At 42.6% G+C, this 18,333-nt stretch overlaps 1 protein-coding gene across 1 annotated transcript in view; it reads right to left on the bottom strand.

Moving 5' to 3' along the window:
* PDCD1LG2 (programmed cell death 1 ligand 2) overlaps positions 1–18,333 on the bottom strand; it is a 60,502-nt gene that overhangs the window by 3,473 nt on the left and 38,696 nt on the right. Inside the window, exons 5-6 of the mRNA XM_030877141.2 lie at positions 11,103–11,240; positions 6,456–6,505 (exon numbers count right to left, since the gene is read on the bottom strand). Coding sequence (XP_030733001.1) covers positions 6,456–6,505; positions 11,103–11,240 — 188 coding nt within the window. The remainder of the gene's footprint in view (positions 1–6,455; positions 6,506–11,102; positions 11,241–18,333) is intronic.

Below are 18,333 nucleotides of genomic sequence, written 5' to 3'. Positions count from 1 at the left end.
ACGTGAGTAAAGTTAGCTGCAAGAAGAACTTCCACAAATGGAAAGGGCAAGAGCAAGTCCCAAGACTTCATCTCCCGAGGTGATGCTGAGTAAGAATGTGAGGGCCCAGGATGGCTCCTGGAAAGCCTGGAACCTAACACTGTCCCCACAGGGGTAGTTTTGGGGGTGAGGCAGAGTTGGGGTGACAGAGAATGCGTGTGGGAGAGTGACAGCCCCGAACTGGCTGGGCCTAAGCACTTCCCGGTGGGCTCTGTCTTCAGACTTCATGAAGCTGAGGTAAGAGTGGGGGTGGCCTTAGGTCTCTTAGTACAGGAAAAGTACATCGAGGTGGGAGGAGGTGCAAAGCCTGGAAGAGCCTCTAGGTCAGGGGTCAGCAAACGTCTTCTGTAAAGGGCCAGATTATAAAAAATTTAAACTTTATGGGCTATACGGTCTCTGTTGCAATTATTCAACTCTGCCATCAGAAGCAGAGGAAGGGGTGTGAAATTTGGGGGAGGGTGACAATATGAAAACAATGAGCATGGTTAAGTTTCAATAAAAATTCAATAAAAATTTTGTTTATAAAAACAAGAGGGTATTTGACCCCTGGCTGTAGTTTACCTACCTTTTTTTTTGTTGATACAACAAAAAGATAGGTAAACTAGGTAAAGAGGTAGGATAGTAGAGTGTTAACTGTGGTTGATTCTCATTAATAGATGCCTACTAAAAGTACTACAGATGTTCTAGAAATCATGACAAGTTATTCTCTTTTGAGCTGGAAAACTCAACTAAAACAAGATGTTTTATTAGTGAGCCAAATTTGGTCCATATCAGTCACCTTCTTTAAATTTATCACAGAATAAACTAAAAGAAGTACTGACAAATGGACAATAAAACAAACACCAAATACCCAATACTTTCATTAACAGTAATATCTCACTTCATTGCATTGACTAAGTAGACATAAAATATGTACACTTGGAAGCGGCCAGAAAATAATGCTGTGACCATGTGCTTAAGAGTAGTACAGACTGTGTGTACAATGCAGAGGGAAAAAGAAAGATGGGTGAGTTGGGGGAGAGAGTCTTACAGATTAAGAAAGGGAGTACAGTGTAGTGTATAGGCGTGGGCTCTGGACTGGGATACATGGGTCCATTTACTGGACCTTGTATTTACTAGCCATATGGCCTTGCACAAGTATCTCCTCATCTCTAAGATTGGAGATGGCGGGGGGAAGTATATACCTCATAGGGCTACCGTGAGGATTAAATGTTAGTACCTCTAAAGTGTTTAGAACAGTGGTCTGGCATTATAACAATAATAATGCTAATTATTATTCTATATTAAGATAGATCCTGCAAGAAGTTTGAATTTGGGTCAGCAAGAAGGAATGGGGAGGGCATTCCAGGCAGAAGATACAACATGAGCAAAGGCACAGAGGTAGGAATGAGCTTGGCATGGGAACAGGAGAGGGAGAAGGATGCCCTGAAAAGCCATGCAAAGGAGTTTAGATCTAGTCTAGAGACAGGAGACTGGCATGATGATGAAAACAGTGTAGGGGGAATCGGACCTCACAGAGTATGCCGGCTCCACTCAAGGGGACTTTCCAAAGCTATCTGTACATTTTAAAATGTCTCACTGGGAGTTGGTAAGGAAACAAGATATTAGATAAGTCAAATCTATTTCATGTAATCTCTTCATTTTACTGAGAAGTAATTTCCAAAAACTGTAGTTTGATTTTATCAAGTAACATTTGACTACAAGTTTGTTTTTCTTTCCCCCTCTAGATCTACTCAGATATTCTTTATTTCAAAATACATAAAGTGGCAGAGTCTGATGCCACAGATGTTCTTTTGTTGCTGAAAGGTTGAGAGGCAGTGAGCTGAGAAAAAACTCCTGCTGAAATATACAAAAAACCCTAAATAGTTAGTCTGCATGAAAATCTGGGGTGACAGCTACATGGATGAGCAGGTATTAGACAGAGCCCTGGTCATTTGGACAACTCCAATGACCAGAAAATAGATGGCCACATACTTCTATTTTTAAAGGCTCTGAGAGGTCTGATAACTTGACTTATTCCAGGCAAAATGTTCCCCTCAACTCCTGATGCCATGATGGTTAATTTTATATGTCAATTTGCCTAGACTAATGTGCCCAGTTTGGTGAAATGTTAGTCTACATGTTGCTGTGAAGGTGTTTTGTAGATGTGATTAACATTTACCGTCAACTGACTTCTTTTTTTTTTTAAGATTTTTTTGATGTAGACCAATTTTTTTTTTTGCGATACGCGGGCCTCTCACTGTTGTGGCCTCTCCCGTTGCAGAGCACAGGCTCCGGACATGCAGGCTCAGTGGCCACGGCTCACGGGCCCAGCCGCTCCGTGGCATGTGGGATCTTCCCGGACCGGGGCACGAACCCACGTCCCCTGCATCGGCAGGCGGACTCTCAACCACTGTGCCACCAGGGAACCCCTGATGTGGACCATTTTTAAGGTCTTTATTGAATTTGTTGCAATATCGCTTCTGTTTTTATGTTTTGGGTTTTTTGGCCCTAAGGCATGTGGGACCTTAGCTCCCTGGGATCAAACCCACACCCCCTGCATTGGAAGACAAAGTCTTTAACCACTTGGACCGCCAGGGAAGTCCCTACCGTCCACTGACTTTAAATAAAGCAGATTACCTTCCATAATGTGGATGAGCCTCATTCAAACAGTTGAAGACCTTGAGAGCAACAACTGAGGTTTCTCAGAGAAGAAGGAATTCTGCCTCAATACTGTAATGTAGAAATCCTACCTGAGTCCCCAGCCTGCTGGCCTGATCTATAGATCTGGGACTCAACATTGCACCTTCAGCTTTTACCTGCGTTCCCAGCCTGCCAGCCTTCCCTACAGATTTCATACTTTTTGGTCTCCTAGCGGTTCTGTGTTCTGTTTCTCTGGAGAAGCCTGAAGTACCCCTCACCCCCAACAACACGTACCAAGTTTTCTTGGCTGTCCAAACACTGGGCCCCAGACCTAGCCTCTTCCTATTTCTCAAATCAGTATCTCCATGTCTGGCTCCCTCTTCTTCCCAGGGGATATTATCCAAAGCATTAAATCCATTCTAAATAAAGAGTTAATAACTGATGAACAACTTTTTAGGGAGGAAATTAAAAAGCATCTACTGAAAATCTAACACATTGGTATTTGTCTTGACAAAACCATAAAACATTATGCTAAGTAAAAATGAGTAATTTGTTCCTTTAATACTTCATCACTAGTGATCATCAGTCAAGTTCTACATTTTATGCAGCTCTAAACATGATTACAAAGACTTGGATCAATCTGAAAATAACTCTGAATGCAACTAAAACATGTAGAACACAAAATAATGTCATGTATGTATGTACATGACAAAGATGAATGGAAATACAGATAAATGCATAATTTTTTTTTTTTTAATATATTGTCAAGGACCATGACTTTTCCCACCCCACACCCAAGGCAGACATTATTCATTCATCAATCACCACACTTTCCATCTAGAAATAGTCTCCCAAACCATCCTTATCTCTACTCTAGGCATTCCCTGCACCTGACATGAGGCCTGTTTGCCCTTCTGGATCTGGTCCAACTTTCTCAATTTACAGTTGACAAAACTGAAGCACAGAGAGGGGGCAGATCTTACCTAAGGTTGTGTAGCTAGCTCACAGAAAAACTTAAATCTAAATGTCTTGAATTTTAATTGTGACCTCTTTTTTTATAAAAATAAATATTTCAGGCATAAAATATAGAGAATAATGTAACGAACATCTGTATAACCACTACCCAGTTTGAGGTTAAATTTGATGTTTATCACTTCCATACTATTTTTGTACTTTTATATCACATGACTGTTTCCCATAAACACTACTTAGGGGTTGTTTGCATGTGTTTTTTTTTGTTTGTTTGTTTGTTTGTTTTGCGGTACGCGGGCCTCTCACTGCTGTGGCCTCTCCCGTTGCGGAGCACAGGCTCCGGACGCACAGGCTCAGCAGCCATGGCTCACGGGCCCAGCCGCTCCACAGAATGCGGGATCTTCCTGGACTGGGGCACGAACCCGTGTCCCCTGCATTGGCAGGCAGACTCTCAACCACTGCGCCACCAGGGAAGCCCTATTTGCATGTTTTTAAACTCTCTGTCATTGGTAATATGCTTCTCACGTTGAGAAGCATATTACCTCTCCAAATTATATTGTTCAGATTTATTCATCTCAAAAATACATCTAGTTTTGGTGCTTTCATTTTAATTACTGTCTAGTCTTCCTATTCATCTTTTCTCCTATTGATTCATATTTGATTATTTCTAATTTGTTGCTATTATAAGTAATAGTACCGTGTACATTCCTATGTGTGTCTTCTATGATGTATATCTAAGTGGTCCTGACTTATTTACACTGTACCACATATTCTCAGGTAAGTGCCAAGGAGGGGTGAGGGAGAAAGAGGAGAAGCATCACTCTCTCACCTCCCTGACTCTCCCTTCCTCCAGGTTAAAAGGTAGAGACTGTGACTATATATAATTGTGGAGGGGCGGGGGGCCAGGCAGGGGGAGGAGGGAATTAGTCCCATTTCTTTAACTTGATTTTTGATCAAGATAGTTACTCTACTTTGAATTTCAGACACCATTAAAAGAGGGTTTGAAATTTTTCTGTTTATAAGGAGCTGTACTGGTTAAAAATGACTGTGATACACTGTTAATCCAAAGAAGTCACTTCATAACAGTGCAACATGCAGACCATGTGGCAGGCCATAGGATAGACATTTAGGTTGGCAGCAAGCCTTTGAGTGTTCAGTTCTCCAAATAAGTGTTTCTGCCTTCATTACTCAGATCCTAGGCTCTTTCCTGACAATATTTTCTCTCTATGAAAGAGCTTGAAAACTGGTCATTGACAGGCTCAATTAGCCTACGGGCACATTTTATTTAGTTTGTTTGGTATTTGAAATACTTTCAGCCAGCATTTAGTAATTAGGTTGTTTTTATATAAAAATATGGATTTCCATCTTCTCAGGCAATGTTAGGCTAGTACTAAATTGACATGGAATATACTCTCCAATTTGTTGAAATCCCTCCCCCACTCCCTATCAGGTTATACTAGACAGTGTTTACTCATTTCATCTCCTTCCTGGCCCTAGTAGGCACCTGAGTTTATTACCTCTGTGCTCAGGACTTCCACTATGCTTTCTTCCTTATGCTGAGCCATTGAAGGAGTCGCTTATACACTCTGACCTCGTGAAATTCAGACAAATTTTGGGCCTCTCCCATGGAAACTCACATGTAGGCCAAGCAGATCAATTTATAGGAATATAGGATTTTTGTTTCTCAAGAAATGAATGTTTCTATCAGGCCTGCCAGTGTTGATCTGAAAGTTTTCTGAGTCAAGAAAATCTTGTTGCTGATTCAGAAAAGCTCAGGGTAACAGTCCGGCCTAAGCTGCAATTCTTTCCTGGTGCTGTGCCCAGGGATGCGTATACAGTCACAGGATGTAGTTTCAAGAATCGCTTTCAGGGAAGTGGTGGAGACAGGGAGGGTGCAGGAGCCTCTTTTCATTTCATTCTTTTAAGTTTCATTTTGTGCTTCTAAGCTGCCATGTCTGATGCATAAGCCAGACACAGACCCTGGTATCTGAAGGTTTTCTAGGGTTATTTTCACAATTGGTCCCTCTGGAATTTTGGGGATATATTCAACAGAATTTGAAAATGAACAGTTCTGAATATTCTGACTAGCCGATACATAGTTATTTAGAAATTTCTATGAATTGCCTATCATTATTTTGGTGACTCATAAACTTGTGTGTCACACCATGTGATCCCTAGATTTCAGGGAAAGGCAGCTTTCCCAAGAAAGCCAGAAATACCCATTTTACAATGAGACCCAGGCCTTTTGGTCCCCAACACACCACTTCCCCAGGGTCTAAGCTTTTCATCCAATGAGCCTGAATGATTTCAGCAATCCTACTTCTCCTAACCTCCAGATCACATCCTCTCTCTTCCACAAAGTCCAGCTCCATGCCTGTCAACCTCATGACATACTTCTACATCCCCAGCAATGCCCCTGACACACAGCCCCCAACAGTGTACTTAACAACTGTTGCAAAAACATCAGCTGTTGATTGTGCCACAGTTGAATATCTTCTCCTTACTGTTAAATTTAACCATGCATCTAATTTTGTGAGCCCAGATGTCCTGTGCCTTATTTTCTAGGGGTGCTTAGGAATACAGACAGACGAAAGGCTACAGAGTTGTTCTGTGGCTATACAAGACACCATCTTGTTCTCCAAGAAAGGTATGGAACAACACAGGGTTGCAAGAAAAACGGGCTAAAAATGCCACTTAACAGGAAGATTCTGCACGAGCCTAAACTATTCAGTTGCCCTTGGTGCATTAATAGAGGTTATTTCTTAATTCACGCTGGGAGAGGAAAGGGGGTGAAAAAGAAAAGAAAAATCATGATTACTTACAGCTCTGTCCACTTCCCTCCTTACCGTGGTGACATATCTTTTTGTTGTGCCTGAAAAAGAAAAAATCCAGGGATGGGTTAAGATTAACGAGGAAATAGTTCTGTTTATAGGCTAAACAATGGCAGAACAAAAAGTAACTTCAAATAAATCCACATATAGAAGTCCAAATGTCCACCGTGGTTTGAGACCTCAGGCTGAATACGACGAAAAACCATACTCTTAGGAGAAAATTGTGAAGAAAGAAGGCCCCCACTTACTTCCTATTCTGTTGTCTGCCTCTGGCCCCCAGGTACTCAGAGGCTGAGGGGCTGCTAATTTGGGTATTCAGCCCAGGAAATGTCTCCGAAATTATCTCTCCCTGTTCTGCTTTAGTCCTGAATACCACTTCCTTCCTGTCTTCCCTAAACAGAGCAGATGGTCTGATCAATTAATTTACTCTAAGGTATAAATGACATACTTGTTCAAAGTAATTCCTGGGGCAGAAGCACAAGTTCACATGATGGGACGCTGCTGACCACTGTTTCCCTGGTTTCATCTCTTTCTCAACCGCTGATTTCACATGTTCCCTCCCACTCTGATTTTCTTCCAGGGCTTGATGCCCATGTCCTACAGTTGCCTGGGCTCCTGAACTCAATCCATCCCTAATTCTGCTTTTGCTCTGTACATCAGATTCTTTGTAACTCCCTCATAACCATCCTGACCTTGGCCTGGACTTAGAGGGCTTCTATCCCACACGGCAATCTCCTCCAAGAGTGTTTGTATTTGAAAGGAGCCCAATGGTTAGCCTATAGAAATTGCCCTTGAATGTTGGAGATTGAGTGAAGGTCTCTAATGCCTGAGGTCAGTGCTGCCATTCTCTGTGGTTCTCATGCAAGCATTAGCCAGCATATTTGGCCTTTGGTTTAAATCCCTGCAAAGTCCTGGCTCAGTCTTTTAGGGCAGTGCCACTCAAAATGTGGTCCATGGGCTGGTACCAGTGGGTGAACTGATTGTTAACAGTCTATGATGAGATAGATATAAAAATCAAGTATAAACATTTAGAAACTTTTATAGAAATTCTTTTAATATGTTTTGTTTTTTAATGATCATATTTGTTGAAATATATATTTATTGAAATATCATATTATATTGAATCCAGTAGAAATTGGAAATACTGTTCTATCCCACAGAGTAGCTACTAGCCACATGTGGCTATTGAACACCTACAATATGCGAGCACTTAAAATATGACCAGGGACTTGAATTTTTATTTAATTTAAATAACGACATATGGCTACATTGTACAGAGCAGGTTAGCATACATATCTGCACATGGGAGGTTAAATGTCTAAAATTTTGTTTAACGTCTATATATGCCAGGTAATGTTTTAGACACTGGACATATACTGATGAATAAGAGAAACACAGTCCCTGAACTCAGGAAATTTAAAGATTAGCAGATGAAGCAGAACTTGACATTGTTTTTGTAATAGAAGGCCAACTTCTTTTCTGGAACCCAGCAAGTCACCCTGCAGCCGTAAACTATTGAATGGTTCCTCTTAAGTGGAGATGGTAAACAGAACCCTGTATGGACTGTCAACAGCCTCCCTATACACCTTGGTGTGCAGAGCTGGTTGCTGAGACATAGGTGGGTAAATCTATTTAGGAGCCAAAGAGCCTTCTGGGTGGACCTGTTTATTTTACTCTGATAGATTTAGAAGTTTGGGACAGCAATGCCGCCAAGAGGAACTCAAGATAAGGCAGTTAGGACTGATGTCGCAGGCTCAATGCAAAGGCTGAGCGCAGAAGAGGCTGGCTGGGCACAGCTGCTGTTAAGGCAGGAAGCCCCTTCTGCCACACCAGCCCATGAGAATCTTGCTTTAGGAGCAATGGCAGAACGTGTGAGGGGAGCCAGAAGAGTTGCCATCCTGCATCACTCTGGTCTGTGTGGGGATCTGGACTGGCAAGGGTACCTTTGTGTGGTGGACAGAGATACCCAGAGGGAACAGAGATGTTGCACGGCAGTAGAAACAGCTGCAGCTCAAAACCAGTGCCCTCTGGTGAACTGACCTAGCTCCCCAGTAGCCTTCCTGCCTGTTTTGAAGCAGCACTGACCCCGGGGGCTAAGCAAGCCTTGTGACAGTCTGTGGGAGGTGGGGAAGTACATACTGTAAGAGGGAGACACTGGACTTCTTGCTGAGGTAGGCAGGTGGGTACTTGAGGATTTGGAAAATTAAAAGGGATGCAATTCCATTTATAGCCCAAGCTATTAAAACAGGCCGTAAGTATGTAATGTGTGCTGAGTGCATTGAAATGAGAAGTAGGTGCTATGGAAATATCTAACAAGGGGATTTGAAGTAATGGGTGTCGTGGGGAGTAAAGTCAGGGGTGGGAGTAGAATCAGGGAAGGCTTGATGAAGTGACAGCTTAGCTAAGATTCAAAGGATGACTCCAACTCAGGTGGACAAAGAAAAGAAAGTATTTTAGAAAGAGTGAATATTATATGAGAAAACTCAGAATTGCAAGAATGAGATACCTCTGTGGACCAGACAATTCTGCATGGCTAGAGCTTGGAAAACGAGGGTACAAAGCCGAGATGTGAGTCATAGGACCAGGGATTTGTTGGGACTTCACCCACCGAGCAGTGAGAAGCCATGGAAGAGGTGTGAGCAGAGAAGACATGGTAGATTTGAGAATTTAAATGCCTGTTCTAGCTAAATTGAAAATAGACCACATTGGAGGCAGGAGTGGGTGGAGGGAGACAAGTAGGAGGGTTCTGCCCTAGTCCAGGTTGAACCACAGTCGTGGCAGTGAGGTTGGATCAATAAGCTGGAAAATGTTGTTCTCATATTGCTTCCTGCATCAGATGGGAAAAACACCTCAAAGAAGTTGAGTGATTCGTACAAGATCATAGAACCAATATGTGGGAGCACCAGGTCCAGACCTAGCTTCTGTCACTGGTTTGAAGCTCTATCCAGAGTACCAGAACTTCTCAAGCTTCTTCTGTGACATGAGTTTGTCTACATGGCAGATGCATTTCCACACGTGTATCTGCTTACTCCCTTGCAAGAAAGCAGATCCCAAAGCACAAGAGTTAGAGAGGGGGGTTATTACATAGGCAACGGTGATTTCACTCTGGTTCATTAAAAACAGAAAAGGAATCATTTGAAAATGTATTCACTTACCTCTTATTAGTAACAAATCTCTCCCACTCCAGTTGGTGCCTGAGACTTGCACCCAGCTTGAAGCTACTGATAGCTTCACTTACTCTTGAGATTGGGATGGGGGATGAGGGGAGGATTTCTTTTTTCTGCTCTATCTTTAAGGAATGTTGCTCCATTTCATTTTCCCAAAGAGAGTAGGGACAGAAGACTCTGCTGCTCATTTCTGAGGTGACTAATGGGCTCTCAGGTCCCACGTCTGGGACCTTGGTTATAAAGTTGTTTGTGAGAGGTACGTATGAGGGAGGTAATGAAAGAATGCAGAAGGTAAGATTTTGATGAGCTGCATCTGTCATGACTCTCTGAGATCATAGATTTGCAGAAGTGATTCTGTTTAGTCAAAATTCTTTGGGGCAAGACCCTGTAATTCCTCCTTTATGGTGAATTGCCCTTCCCCTCCACTTCTATCCCCTCTCTCTCTCTCTCCCCACCCCATTTTTCCTCCTTTCCTCCCTCCCTTCTTCCCTTCTTCCTTCCTCCCCAACCCCCCTCTTTCTTTTAACAATAGTTCTTGGATGCTGGATTCCATAGTAGAGGGTTTTGTGGTTAATACCCAAGCTAATGCACACATAGGTCAAAGGAAAAATTATGACCATATTTCACGGCAGATGAGACTATAGAAGTTAGACTGTAGACGTAGGATAACAATCACCTAAAAGCCCCCCAATTCTCAAATAGTGACCATTCCAAATTCCTACTGAATTACTCCCAGATGCATTTTCCTTTGCTATAGGCCATGTTTAGATCTTGGGAGGAGCTCACTGGGTGCTGACAAAGGAATAGTTTTAGAAAGCACCAGATAGGCCTGCAGGTATTCTGGCATGGGCTCAAAGGCCACAGGCATCCTCTGTCCCAGCTGTCACAATAGAATAGGAATGGGTTGGTAAGCATGTGACAGGGTGAGGAGGGAGCTGCTGAAAGACCTCAGGGTACCACCAATCATGTGCTTTCCCTACCCCCAGATGGCCTCATACTTTTTTCCTTTCCTTACCCAACCAGAAGATTCAGATTCTTGTGGGAAGGAGGAGGGCTCAGCCCAGCTCAGACCCAGAATGGAGAAAGGAGGAATGAGAACTAAAGGAATCCTCATAAAGGATCCTGGCATCCTCCCACGAGTGAACTCTGACCACATACTCATCTGTATTGCGAAAATAACACTGATCTCACGAGGCTAATGACATTTTCTTGGCTCAAAGATCACAGCAAACAATTTCGGCCACAGGAACAAAACATTCCTTTAAAAATATTCAGTGTAAAGATTCCAGCTCACTGAAGACTGGAGCCATTTTTTTTCCGGGGGAAAAATCATCAGGAAAAGCCCAAAGCAATTCATAAGCCCTGCGTGGACTGAATTTGAAGCTGGGCAGCTGTAGGCCAGTGAGGCCAAGCAGAGCCTCACACTGCAGATACCCAGTCCACTCAGTTACCATGAATGAAACTCACTTACCTTTTCCAGAATAAAACTTTTGGCAGAGCCGTTTTCTTAGGACTATCATTGTGGCTATGAACATTAAAGCAATGATGAAGGAGAGGATGAAAATATGAAGCAGTGAAGATGGACGGATCTCGGGGGATTCCAGATCACCTGGAGGAAAGAAAAGCACCAGAATCCCATTACATGTTAGCTTAGAGGTAAACCAACAAGTTGGCCAAATGACTGGGTTATAACCAACATGGCCAACTTGCACTGAGCATTTACTCCATGCCAGGTACTGTCCTATGAATGCTGTATGTATATGAATGCTGTATATATATGAATGCTGTATGTATATGAATGTTGTATGTATTCGCTCTTTTACTCCTCACAACCATCCTATGAGACAGGCTTTACTATGACCCTCATTTTACTGATGAAGGAAGTGAGGCACAGAGGCCTTTCCCAAAGTTATACAGTCAGTGACATAGCTGAGATATAATCCAGGCTGCCTGGTTCCAGATCCCATGCTTTTCATCATTCTGATACACCTATCATATTATGTCTTCCTTCCTTCTTTCTTTCTTCTTTTTCTTTCATTCCTTTCTTTCTTTCTTCCTTCCTTCCTTCTTTCTTTCTCCCTTCCTCCCTTCTTTCCTTCCTTCCTTCCTTTTTTCTTCTTTCTTTCCCTTCTTTCTCTCTCTCTCTCCTTCTCTCCTCCTTCATCATCTCTCTTTTCCCAGTAGGATAGTCCCTCAGCCCGAATATGTCTCCTCACTCCACTGGTAAGCACTCATGGTGCTTAGAATTTTTACCATCAGTTATTCAATCTCCAGGATTAACAGGATCCTTTTGAAAAAACTAGAATATCATACCTTAGCATGAATCACTACAACAAGCCCTTTTCCTTGTCTCAGCTAATCAAGGTCTGACAGTGAGGAAAAGATGAACTAGTAGAGAGGTGGATGAGAAGAGTAATTTTGGAGGTTGGGGGAAAGACTTGTAAAGGAGAGCTCTGGTTAGAATGAGGGCCCCAGACTGACAAAGGGCAGGCCTGGAGGGGCGTCCACTGTAGGGAGACGGAAGGGTATCCAGGGTAAACTGTGCCCTTTCCAAAAGGCTGAATTTTGCCTCATGGAGTAACTCATAAAGAATAAACATAACAGGGAATTCCCTGGAGGCCCAGTGGTTAGGAGTGTGCGCTCTCACTGCTGAGGGCCCCAGGTTCAATCCCTGGTTGGGGAGCTAAAATCCCACAAGCTGTGCGGCGTGGCCAAAAGAGAAAAAAGAACATAACAGCCTGGTCCAGGAAAAACCTGGCAAAACTGCTCATGAGGAAGGGCTGAGTCCTGCCAACTGCCCTCCCCCTCCGCTATCATAGGGCTGTCTGAGAATCACAGACAGTTTTAGCTGAGGAGGGATCAGATATCATTTGATGTGAGGCCTTCGTTTTACAGTTGAGGAAGTAAGGCTCTGAGATGCTAAATTATCTATAAGGTCATCACTGCTAAGTAAGTGACGAAGCCAGGATTGCAAACCTAGATCTGTCTGATCCAAAGCTCAGGCCCCACAGATATTTGTCTCTATCCTAAGTTTGTGGTGAACATTAAGAAAAATAAAAAGCATTACGAAGTCTGGTTCATCTACACATTGGATAATCCATATATAAAAATTTTAATTGAGGTATAATTGTCATATAACATTATATTAGTTTTAGGTATACAACATAATGATTTGATATTTGTATATACTGTGACTGATCACCACAATACGTCTAGTTAACCTCCCTTACCATACATAACCCATAGTAATTAATATCTTCTAGGAAATGCTGATTAAGCACTTGCTACATGTAGCACCATAAGTCAAAGAGTTCTCACTGTCCCCACAACAGGAGAGGCCCCTACTTCAGTGCCTTTATGCAAACCCTTGTCCTGGGCAGGTTCCCTCATAGTTCCTTCCACACACAAACTCTACTTATTCCTGAAGACTTTCTAACATTGAACATCCAACAGGACATCAGTCTGCTTAGATTGTAAGTATCTGAAGTGCAAAGATTTTCTCTAAGTCATCTCTGAATCCCCTATAGAGCCAGGTGCCAGCTACATGAAAGGTGTCAATAAGGATCTGTTGGGCTGAATTGACCATCTGTCTATCTAGTCTACCTTGCCCAATCTTCCTTGTCATTAGTTACCTTGTGGCAGACTGCTGCTTATCCCTTAAATCCATTCTCCATTTCTTCTCTAGTATTAGCTAGGGATTAGGTGGACACATGGCTTCTCTGAGACTACATTTCTAAGCCTCCCCTGCAGTTAGGTGTGGCCAGCCACGTGAACTAAGTTCAGGACTAGAGAATGGGTCTTTTGAGTCTTGGCCTTCAAACACTGAATGTGTCTCTTTTCCTTTCTGAAGGCTGAAACATGAATGTGGCAGTGACCCAGCTTTGACAATTCAGCAGGGGTAACATCCTGGAGAGTGCCAGAGCAACAAGATGGAAAGAACCTGGATTATTGAATAACTTTATGGAATATAGTGACTTACCTGCTCTGAACCACCTTCTATCTCTGACTGTGACATCAGAGAGAAATATACTCCTGCTTTATTTGAGTCACTGTATTTTGAGGTTACTTAGCCTACATCCTAATACATCTTCTTTTAGATTGTTTTATAGTAATTGCATGCTACTTAACAATGATGTCATGATGCAATGGGAAAAACATTGGATTTATCCTATCTACAGCCTCATGCACTCATAAGGAAGTCATGCCTCTCACTAAAGGTACCATACTTTTTTTCCTGTTTCATCCTTTCTGACTGCTAAGGACTTTACAAACATATTTCATTTAATCCTCACAATAACCCTATTGGATATCTACCATTATTTACCCTCATTCTACAAATGAGAGGCTGAGTTCTAGGGTGGCACAGTCATACGTTCATGTTCTCAGAGCTAGTAGGTAGCAGAGAGAGGATTTGAAATTCAAGTCCATCTGACTTCAGAGCCCATGCTCCTGACCACTGCCAGAGAGTCACTTCCAAGTCTCCTGGGAGAACTTCTCTGCCAGCCCTACAAGGGTCTTGTTATAATTATTTCCTGTGTTCCAATCTCATTATATTTCCTAATGAAAATGCAACACTGCCTTAGTGGAAGGAACCCTGTTTCAAAGGGAAAATGGTCTCATTGCTCCTTCATTTCTGATTGAAAATTAGGATGTTCAGTCATCTATTCTAGAGCCACTGGAGCACCTCCCACCCCAGACTCTCACTGCTATATTTGTTTTATTCATTGACTTCTGGAGAAGCATGTTGTGGGTCACAGAAGTCAGCTGTGAGCTGCTCAACTTATGAGAATGAGTAGAAAGGGGACAGTCATAAGACAATTTAAAAATGCCTTTGTGAAACAGAAGCAAGAATGCCTTTGTGGGAGAATGTGTGACTTTGGTTATTTTGTTGCTATTTTGTTGGTGTTTGTATCACAAACTAGGGGATCATTTGACTGCTCTGATCTGGCTGTCCACACAGACTAGCAGCTGGGATGATGGGACTGGGGTCATCCAAGACTAAGTCTCCAACCCATTAATCTGACATTTATTGAGCACTATATGGGCAGAGCACTGAGGTTTTGCTTTAGTTTGGACATAAAGAAGACTCATGTGAACAATTAAAATACATGGAAAATAAAATACCAATGAAAGAGAAAAGACAAGTACAGTCACAGGCAAACAAAGAAATGGTACAGGCAATAGGTTTTAGGACACAAGATGAAGGAAAGATGCCTTGTACCCTGGAGTTACCTGAGCTGCCATGGAGAACTGGTGAAGAGGGCGAATAATGATATTTTATGTGGAAGAAACTACTGAGCAGAGAAGTCATGGTGATTGGAGAGGTACAAGAGGTTCAGAGAGTACAGGGAAAGGAAGGGGAGCTGCCTGGAGCAGAGGATCCATGTCAGGGGATAGGATGAATATAGAGCTGGGAAGGATTCTCAACATATCTCTAGAGACTGGTTGAAAATCTCTGACTACACAAAGATTCCTCCATTCCCCTGCCAGCCGCATTCATGAGTGGTATCCTAGGAGCTCCCAACCTCTGATGCAGACCCCACAGGTCTCTCCCACGATTGTTGACTATTCCATCAGCTCTGTTGGCTCCCTTGGAGAGAAGAGCCAGCTTACTTCATTCCTAACTTCTCACCACCCCAAGGCTTCCAGAAGAATGGTTAGTCTGCTCTTCCACCTCTCTACCATGAAGAAAAAAAATACTGATGTACTCAGTGATGTGAAGTCTAGATTCCAGTTATTTCCAAATTCATCTTACCCAGGCCCCTGTTTCCCAGCAAAGCTCCTTATATGTGTCATTCTAGAAAACCACATTTCATCCAAAGTATTGGCCAAAAATTAACCAGGCAGAAAATTCCACATAACAAAGGAGAGTTTACTAAACAATTCTTGGAAAAAAATAATTCCCCTGGGATTGTAATATATAAGACTCTAGACCTCTGGTACGAATTAGTTATAGCTCAATTTTTATAAGGTGACAAGTCTGGTGGTCTTAGCTGTGATTTAAAAAAGAGGTAGAGAATATTGAAAGGTCCAAACTTGCCTAATTCACTATTTTCACTCAGAGTTGGCCCTAAAAATGGTAAGTTGCTAAATCCTTAGCATGAATCCTCTCCTTACTTCCTCACTTCATCATAATCACTTAGTTAGAAAGAAGCTGGGCTAACTTTAGCGCTGAAATTGGGTAGCCAAGTGTGGATAGCTGGGGAAGCGGGGAATTGGGGGTTTGAAGATGACAACGGAGCTGGCTGCCTCTGAAAACTATATCAGGGAGGATTCTTTTCTTGTAAAAAAGAGAAATGCTAGGAAATTAATGATGAGATGGGCATTGAGTCACTTCAAAGTTCTCAGTCTGGTCTGTGGATTGATGCCAATCCATGATAAAATTTAATTTGAGACAGGGCAGGTATCTCTGGTGCCCCAACTCATATTCTGCCTGTCTTACCCCTGATTTCAGCTATGGCTGAATGTGGCTGAATGATGGATGGCTCTGTGCAGGTTCTAACTCACTTCCCCCAGACAGTCTTGCCTCAACCATGTGCTACTTTATGCCAGGGCTCCCCCAATGCTGAGGGTTGGTCCCTTTCATCATTACTTCCAGTGACCCATTTGTAGAATTTTTGCTTCTCATCTCCACAAATTTAGGCTCCACTTAAAGGTCCAGCTTCCTAGTGGCAAGTGCTTCTCCCAAAGGATGCTGTACCAAGGGATATGTTCTATTGCATCTAGATAATGCCTAGTCAGCTTGAGCTCTACCCACTGTCAGACCAGCAGGCAAAGAAAAGAATCATTGCACTGGTAGAGTAATCAATCTTGATTACCAGGAAGAACTCAAATGCTGCTACATAATGCAGGCAAGGAAGACTATGTCTGGAACTCAGGGATCCACTGATTCTCTGAGTCTTGTTACTTCCATACCCAGTAATAACAATGAAAAGGCAATTGCTACAACTTCAGTCTGCTAAGGGCAAGGTGACTACGGGCTCATGTCTCTCAGGGTTGAAAGTCTGAGTCACCCCCAACCCCTATTTCTCTTCATCTTCCAGGCAAACAAACTATTCCATCTGAAATGCTGAGCGAGGGAAATCTAGAATGTATGGTGGATGAGAGAAATGACAAACATCACTTACGGCTTGGGATCAGTTGCAGCAGCAGAAGCTGTAACTTGTTCCATGAACTCTCGTATGTGCATCTTGTGCAGAGATTGTAGCTACTTCCCTGCCTGAAGCCTCGGAGACAGTGGACTTAATGTAGGGCATGAATGGAGGGATTTGAGCAGCACAAGGGATAGACTGTTGTAGTCCTGCCTCATTTCCTCTCAGCTTCACCCCTGATTTCAGCCACAGACTGGGTAGAATTCAGGGTGGGCCTTGACTCACTTCATGGTCAGTGATTCACCTCAAGTGGATACATTGCTTTCTGCCCTGGAATGACTTTGATGCTATAGATGGTATGGGGAGCTCACTCAGCCCACATGCATGCATAGCTCACAGTAGAAGGCAGTTAACGCTCCTGGGGACAACTGTTAACCACTGGGGGTAAAAGCAGATTGATTAGTCCTTCCACCTGAAGCCCTTTGAGTAAACATCTTAGGAGATGATCTATGCACTTCTCAGGTGGTCCTTGAGTACTTAAGCTTCTATTGTCCACACCAACAACTTTGGTAATGCACCCTTCTATTTGCTTTTCTTTCTTTCCTGTCTTGATTTCCTAAACCTCTCACTTCTGCTCCCTGGGGTCATCACCTAAATACCTGCATGCCACACAAGTCCTTATCATAGGCTCTGTTTTATCTAACTAAGGTAAAGGGCAAATAGTGAAATATAATGACAACATAGCAAATCTTCTATAAAGTCAAATTTATCATAACTAGGGGCTGTTCTTTACTTGGAGATTATATCCTTTATTGGTATGATAGCAGAATAATGACTCACCTCAAACATGTCCATGTTCTGAAACCTGTGAATGAGTTATCCTACACAGCAGAAAGATTTTGCAGATGTGATTATATTAAGGACCTTGAAATGTGAAAATTATCCTAAATTATCAGGTTGAGGTATGTATTGCGGGGAGGCATCTAATGTAATCACAGGGTCCTTAAAAGGTGGAAAAGGTGGCTCTTAAAAGGCAAGAGAGTTAAAGAAAGAGATGTGATGACAGAGGCAGAGATCTGAGTAATGCAATTGCTGGTGTTGAAGGCTGTAGGAAAGGTCCACGAGCCAAGGAATACAGGTGGCCTCCAGAAGGCAGAAAAATCAGGAAAATGAATTCTCAGAGCCTGTGCAATCCTGTCAACACCTTGATTTGAGACCAGTGAAGCCGTTTTCAGATTTCTGACCTCAAAAAGAGTGAGGTTAAGCCCATGATGTTTGTGGAACAATAGGAAACTTATGTCTCTGGTGATAAAATGACCTGTCTCTTATGAAATGATTATGATACTAGATGTTAACTCTCTTATTTGGCAAATGAATGTTCTTGGCAGATAAAAGAATTGTCCGACTACCAAAATTGTCAGAAATTTTGCTGGTGCACGGAATTCTAAAGTATGGGATTCAGCATAGCCAGTGAAGCCTCTAAATGATTATTTTAAGAGGTCAGTTTTCCTGGAAAACCCTAAAACCACTTGGCTGGCAGCAAAGTCAGCAAAGTAACATTCATACTGCTGACTCGTAGTACTGTGCCTGAATCACAATGATGAGCCTTTA

The sequence above is a fragment of the Globicephala melas genome, chromosome 6 (genome assembly GCF_963455315.2).
Source record: "Globicephala melas chromosome 6, mGloMel1.2, whole genome shotgun sequence".
Taxonomy (NCBI): domain Eukaryota; kingdom Metazoa; phylum Chordata; class Mammalia; order Artiodactyla; family Delphinidae; genus Globicephala; species Globicephala melas.
This window is presented reverse-complemented; position numbering and strand designations above follow the sequence as displayed.